This window comes from Antedon bifida, chromosome 7 (genome assembly GCF_963402885.1).
Source record: "Antedon bifida chromosome 7, ecAntBifi1.1, whole genome shotgun sequence".
NCBI lineage: Eukaryota > Metazoa > Echinodermata > Crinoidea > Comatulida > Antedonidae > Antedon > Antedon bifida.
The window spans coordinates 15,716,985-15,724,415 of NC_136232.1; the positions used below are offsets into that span (position 1 = coordinate 15,716,985).

General features: G+C 33.7%; 1 protein-coding gene across 2 annotated transcripts in view; it reads right to left on the bottom strand.

Annotated features, from left to right (window-relative positions):
* Nucleotides 1-2,419, bottom strand: part of LOC144849207 (E3 ubiquitin-protein ligase RING2-like) — a 44,103-nt gene extending 41,684 nt beyond the window's left edge. For both annotated transcript variants that reach the window (XM_078706263.1, XM_078706264.1), the window contains exon 1: nucleotides 2,236-2,419. In XM_078706263.1, the coding sequence (XP_078562389.1) occupies nucleotides 2,236-2,250 (15 nt within the window). In that variant the 5' untranslated portion in view covers nucleotides 2,251-2,419. The remainder of the gene's footprint in view (nucleotides 1-2,235) is intronic.
* Nucleotides 2,420-7,431: the final 5,012 nt, after the last annotated feature.

A 7,431-nucleotide genomic window follows, 5' to 3' on the forward strand; every position in this document is an offset into this window, starting at 1 on the left:
ATTAAGAATAATATATATATTTTTTCAATAAAGTATATCAAAATATATATATTTGTTATTGTATATTAATTAATTAGTAAAGTAAACTACTGTAGTAGTGTTCGCAATCATAATTTAATTACAATAACATGATGACATCAATTTATTTATTTAATATCCTAAATTATTTTATACCTTCAGATATATAAATATCTTCTTCAACCTTCTTCAATTTTTAAGGAGCAAACTTCATAGTTGAAGGCTACTGCTCCATTAAGGGTCCCATTGTGACATCGGCAGCCAACTACGGCGCCAATTCGTCTGTCCACGACAGTGTGTGTGTATGAATGAACTAGTACACCGGGGTAACCCCCTACTCGTCTCGAAAGATGTACTAGGTTCTTTAAAGTGCACATGAGCCAGATGTACACTGGACCTACGGTTTATAGTCCTTATCCGAGAAGACTTGTTCTACCACCAGAACCATGGAGCGAGTGAGCCTCGAACCCTTGCCAATGTTATGGCTATGGATTTCGGTTCCACTGTCTTAACCGCTCGGCCACACTCACTCACAAATATTGATCAATTTAAAATGAGTTTTAAATACTAAAATAAGATGCAAGTGTCTGTACGGTACGGTAATTAATTACGCGAATTTCTGCTAATAACTCGACTGGCGGCCGACCAGGAATAGTGCTGTAGAAGGTCGCGTTTTCGTCCTCATGTTGCTTTATTGAAAACACAAACAATGTATTACAATGGAATAACACTTAATGTATAACACCCTATTACTAATCAATAAAAAAAAAACAATATTCGATAGTACAGTGTAAATGAGATATAAAGATTTGGCAATACCGTACATAAATTATTAATGTAATACTGTATAGAGATTCGATAGTAAAGTAAACGAGAAATAAAGATTCGGCAATACCGTACGTAAATTATTATTGCAATACTGTAAAAAGATTCGATAGTATGTAAATGAGATATAAAGATTCGGCAATACCGTACGTAAATTATTAATGCAATACTGTATAAAGATTCGATAGTATGTAAATGAGATATAAAGATTCGGCAATACCGTACGTAAATTATTATTGCAATAACTGTATAAAGATTCGATAGTATGTAAATGAGATATAAAGATTCGGCAATACCGTACGTAAATTATTAATGTAATACTGTAAAAAGATTCGATAGTATGTCAATGAAATATAAAGATTCGGCAATACCGTACGTAAATTATTAATGCAATTATACTGTATAAAGATTCGATAGTATGTAAATGAGATATAAAGATTCGGCAATACCGTACGTAAATTATTATTGCAATAACTGTATAAAGATTCGATAGTATGTATGGTAATTTATGAGATATAAAGATTCGGTAATACCGTACAGTACGTAAATTATTAATGCAATACTGTATAAAGATACGACACAGTATGTAAATGAGATATAACGATTCAGCAATACCGTACGTAAATTATTAATGTAATACTGTATAAAGATTCGATAGGAGAGTGCTCGAGAAACATCAGGTCAACGTTATTTTTTCCCTTCACTGCCAATGTATTTTTTAAAAAAAAGATATAAATAAATAAATAAATAAATAGTACGTAAATGAGATATGAAGGTTCAATAGTACGTAGATTATGATGCAAACTATTAATGATTCGATAGTATATGTAAATAGTATTATATATTTAATATTAAAATAAAAATAAAATATACATTGATTTATCGGCAGGCAAACTTAATTAATTATAGAAATATAAAGATTCGATAGTACATGATTTGGCTTATATTTATTGGTTTGACCATACATACAGCTGTAACTCAACTCGCCATAGGCCATGGCGTTGACAACGACAATCAAAGTTTAAAGCGCACATGGCGTTCCATACAAATGACGATATTAAACTGGCGGCCGCTTCGACCATACTCCGGCCTACTAACTAGCTAGGCCTATCTGCCTAGTACTACTAGCCTAGCTAGTAGGCTAATCATTTTTGTTTTAAAATGATTCTTTCACTTCCTCTATCATGTGATTGTGGTTTAAAGACTGGAAATTAAATTTAACACATTTAAATCCTAGCTAGTCTAGGCCTAGGGCCTAGCTAGGCTCCTACCAATTCCCTACCAACAAGGCCTAGGCCTAGGCTAGCCCTAGCCTAGCTAGGCCCTAGGCCTAGCCTACTAGAGGTCAGAACGGTCAGGAAAGACACATTCATTCACATTTCACGCCTTTACCTGTATAGCCGCCATCGATAATTACTACGCCCTTTATTTGACAGAATTGCTAAATTTCTTTATGAATAAAACAAATACAACCTCGTTTGTGGCACAATTACTCAAACTTCAGCAAAACAAAGATGGAGATGGTGTTGGATGATTGCAAAGATTGTTTGGAAGATATATTATTATAGAATAGATATCACACTTCCTATTCTTCGATCAACAATGCATAAACGAGGTATATACAGTATTCATAGCGTCATTCTGACGACTGGAGCATTCTCCACTTCTCTACGGGGCGCCATTTATGCCTTTATTAACTTCAATAATAGAAATAGTACTACGGTAACTGCTCAAGTGGACCCAATTTAGCACCAGGGTAGCACAGTAATATAAAATAGAAATAAAAGTCACTACTTTCAATATCGTTTCGTATATACCCATATCACAAACTGACAAACAGAAACATCTTGGCATTCACATTGATTTAAATTTATCTTTTTCTTTTCATGTAAATAAACTCCGTTCCAAACTGGGCTTGTCCATCTCCATCTTATCGCGTGCTGGGTCATTTCATTAATAAACACACATCCATACTCCTCTATAACACTATAATCCTCCCACACATTGACTATTGATGTAGTGTTTGGGGAATCAGGTCGAATATTGACCGAATACAGAGCATTCAAAATAGAGCACTTCGCATTATGCTTAAAGCTCATCCTCTCACACCACGAACTAACATTTACAACACCTTAAATCTTCATACAGTCCAAGATCACATACATCTACAACTGGGCTGCTTTGCCTACAGGTCTGCAAATGATCTTGCTCCGGAATACCTTGCCCTGTGTCTGCCAGAATTCCAAATCATCGATGTACCCGAAGTGTCAGTGAGAGGAAATTTTGTCGTTTCTTTCCCTAAAACTGAAACATTTAAAGATGTATTGTCCCCCAAAAACATAAAAAATGAAGATTAATTAAATCAGACTTTGAATATGTTATTTTGTAGTTTTAATAAAGTTAATCACCTCCATAGAAAAAAAAATGGAAAAAAATTATGTTTTCACTTAAAAAATGACAAAATAAATGGTTACATTCAACCAAAAACCCATTGGCTGGCAGCCAATTTGACAGTTTTTTGCTTTAAATTACATTTTTTTCAGTTAAAATACATTTTTTTTAAATCCAATTTTTGGTCAAAGTGGATAACTATTATGTTACATTTAAATGGCATATTCTACAAAAAATGTTTTAAGAATTTTTTTTTAGGGGGACAATACATCTTTAAGAACAGCTTCATCTATAGAGCACCAACATACCTGAATTTGCTACCCACCAAACTAAGAAATGCGGTAACAATAAATAATTTTAAGTCTGCTCTAAAAAAATATTTTAATCCCAAAAGAAAAAACTCAACGTTTTGTATAGTATTGAAGGCTATATTTTTGTATTTAAGTACATATATATTATATATTTTTATATTTTTTGAACATAGTTCATCCATTTTTTCATATATGTTTTTTACTGTCTGCATATGCTGTTTAGGGTCACCCTCACAAAATAAGGTTTAATAAAACATAAAATAGAAATAAAGTCACTAAATTTTAATATCTTTTCGTATGTTACAATGTGCTCAAGTGGACCCAATTTGGCCCTCAGTGGAGCACAGTGATATAAAATAGAAATAAAGTCACTAAATTTCAATATCTTTTCGTATAAAACACTGTGCTGCTCAAGTGGACACAATTTGGTACCAGGGGAACAGTGATATAAAATAGAAATAAAGTCACTCAAGTTTCAATCTTTTCGTATGTTAATACACTGTGCTCAAGTGGACCCAATTTGGCGCCAGTGGATTTTTTTTTAATGGAAAATAATGAATATTGTTTTTCTTTGTTCATCTTTACCATAATACACCTGCACAGACTCATTTGCATAACAACGCACGCACATACCAAACTGTTTAAAGTAGCTACAAGGTACCCGAAAATGACATCTATTATGTTTTCAAAGAACATGCATAAGAATCTTCAGTACCCCACCATGCTTGGGGCTGAGCAAAGACGATTTTGAAAAAAAGAGCTGTATACAGTAGGTTCCTGCCCGAAAAAATGGCTTTACATGATTTGAATGAAACAAACTATATAGGACTCACCAGGACAATATATGAGCTTGTCCCCGGAAAGTGCACCTATTCATTGAAATATAAAATTAAAATATTAAGTCTCCAGTAATACTAGCCCATCCATGGTTGAGGCAAAGCAATGAGAATAGAGCCCAGAAATGTACTTACTTGTACTTATTACATACATAGTAGTCACCTATGATAATTATGATAATGTTAAAATGTCAACTATCCAGAAAAAAGATGGTAAATGTGCTCTTCCTGCCTCAGCACTAAGGCCCTGCCACAGCCTTTTGGGGTCGTTTCCACCACATCACCAGATGCATTGATGTTGTCGCCTCATGGTGTGTGGTGGAAAGGGGGACGTATGATCTGTGAACACAGTGGCTCGCATAGCCTTAACTCTATTCCACCGACCAGCGTGGGAATCGAACCCACGACATACGTGTTGTTAACTCGACGCTCAGGCGACTGAGCTAACTGATCATTTTGGTTTTAGGAAGGTTAATAGGATAATAATGACGTAATGATGAATTACGTAATACACGTATAAATAGACTATTATCATCTGTTCCGTCATGTCCTTTGTGGCTAAACGGGTAATGCTCAGCTTTGAGTGCTATCAGCTGGGGTTCGAACCTCGACGGATGTTTTTTTATGAATATTGTTTGTTTTTTTTAATTAGTATGGCATTCACTTTTCCATTAAATAGACACCATAAAACCCCAAAAAAGAGCCCATGTGTTTCTCATTTTTTAGTACTCTTGGGTACGATGGGCTTCTTTTCAACGGGTAAGCTTCTTTTCCACATTGGGTTCTTTTCAAGATTACTTTTGTAAACTAAAGGACTGGAGTTTCTAGATTCCCGCCCGGAAAATTGTATCTTTACATGATTTGAATTTCTAATAAAGATTAACAAAATCAAAATTTAACTTTTAAATTTAATGTTGTGGCGTGTTCACCGCGTAGGACTAACAATACCATCTTTCCCATTACACCTGCACAAACTCATTTGCATAACAACGCAGGGCTTACCAAACTGTTTAAAATAGCTACAAGGTCCCCAGAAATGACACCTATAGTATTTTGAAACATGATATATAAGAGTCTTCACTACCCCACCATGATTGGGGCTGAGCAAAGACAATTTTGAAAAAAATATTTATTGAAATATGAAATTAAAATATTAAATCTCCAGTTAAGCTCACCATGATTGGGGCAGAGCTAAGAATGAAGCTTAGTCCTCAGAAATTATGAAACGAAATATAAAAGTCTTCAGGACCAGCCATACAATGGTGATTGTTTCCCAAGTGTGAGACATGCAATGCACGCGGCCGTGACGGTAATTCAACAAAACAAAATTATGAAATACAAACAGAGCTAGCACACAAAAGCCTACTTACTAATTTTAATATTTTTATAATTTAGAAAACAATTAGAATTATCATATCATCCTTTTTGTCTTGGTGAAAAGGGAGGATACTACATTTTCCTCCCCTGAGTTTATAGCCTCTCTACTCGAACACAAATAAGATAGTTTAACAAGAAAATTTTAATCATGTATTTTACCACCATTTTTCATTTTTACATTTTAATTAACATCGTATCTAAAATTTTAAATGAAAACAAATATGGTTAATACTGAATTCAAGCATCTTATTTTGTAAATATACCTGTATTATAACTACTTTAAACACTTACTTTTAATTGTCACAAATGTACTGATATGTATATAATATATTCATCACTGAGAATTTAAATAAACGTGAGAAGAACTCACACAAGACAAAAAAAAAAGAATTATCATATCACCTTTGATAATTATAATGTTAAATTTCAACTATTCAGATGCGAATTTTAGGTTGGGTTTTGAAAAACTCGACTTCATAATTATGCTTCAATTTCGAAGATCTGCTTAAACATATTTATTTATTTATTCTACCATAAACTTTTATTCACAACATATTAGTAGGCCTACAATACAATATCTTGCATGAAACGGATATTTAAAAGTACACTACACTATAATGTGTAAAGGTAATTCCTCCCATGAGTTTATAGCCTCTCTACCCGAACACGAACACGAGCTTTATAGAATTTTTATCGTCTTTTATTAGGAATTTTGTTAATTATTTTATATATTTAAATTACTTTTTTTAAATGTAAAATAATGAATGCAATGTTTTTATTACAATTACTTTTAACATTGTAAGATTTAAACGAGAGGAAAAAATATGTTTAAAAAATATAATTTTTATAACAGAGTATGATAATAAAAGTGGGACGAACCCACACAAGACAAAAAAAAAATAATGTGTAACGGTAGAATTACAATTCTAATGTAAAAGATTAACAAAATAAAAATTGAACAGTGCATGTTGTGTGTTGATCGCGAATAACTAACAATACCATCTTTCCCACAGCACATGTGCACACTCATTTGCATAACAAACGCACGGCATACCAAACTACGATGAGATAAAATTAATTCTCTTCTAAACACGTAACGAAGAGAATTAATTCCCTTTTTTTTACATTAAAATAAATTGAGGGCGCTAAACATAAAATTTAAACCACCAAAGCAGTTTGCGAGAGCTAAAAAAAAAAAGATGGTAAATGTGCTCTCCCTGCTTCAGCACTAAGGACCTGCCACAGCCTTTTGGGGTCGTTTCCACCACATCACCAGATGCATTGATGTTGTCGCCTCATGATGTGTGGTGGAAAGGGGACGTATGATCTGTGAACCCCAAACACAGTGGCTCGCATAGCCTTAACTCTATTCCACCGACCAGCATGGGAATCGAACCCACGACATACGTGTTGTTAACACGACGCTCAGGCGACTGAGCTAACTGATCATTTTGATTTTAGGAAGGTTAATAGGATATTTATGATGTAATGATCAATTACGTAATACACGTATAAATAGACTATTATCAGCTTTTCAGTCATGTTCTTGGTGGCGTAACGGGTAATGCTCAGTTTTGAGTGCTATCGGCTGGGGTTCGAACCTCGACGAATATTTTTTTTTAATATTGTTTTTTTTTTAAATAGAGATATGTGACACTGTATTGTCGAACATG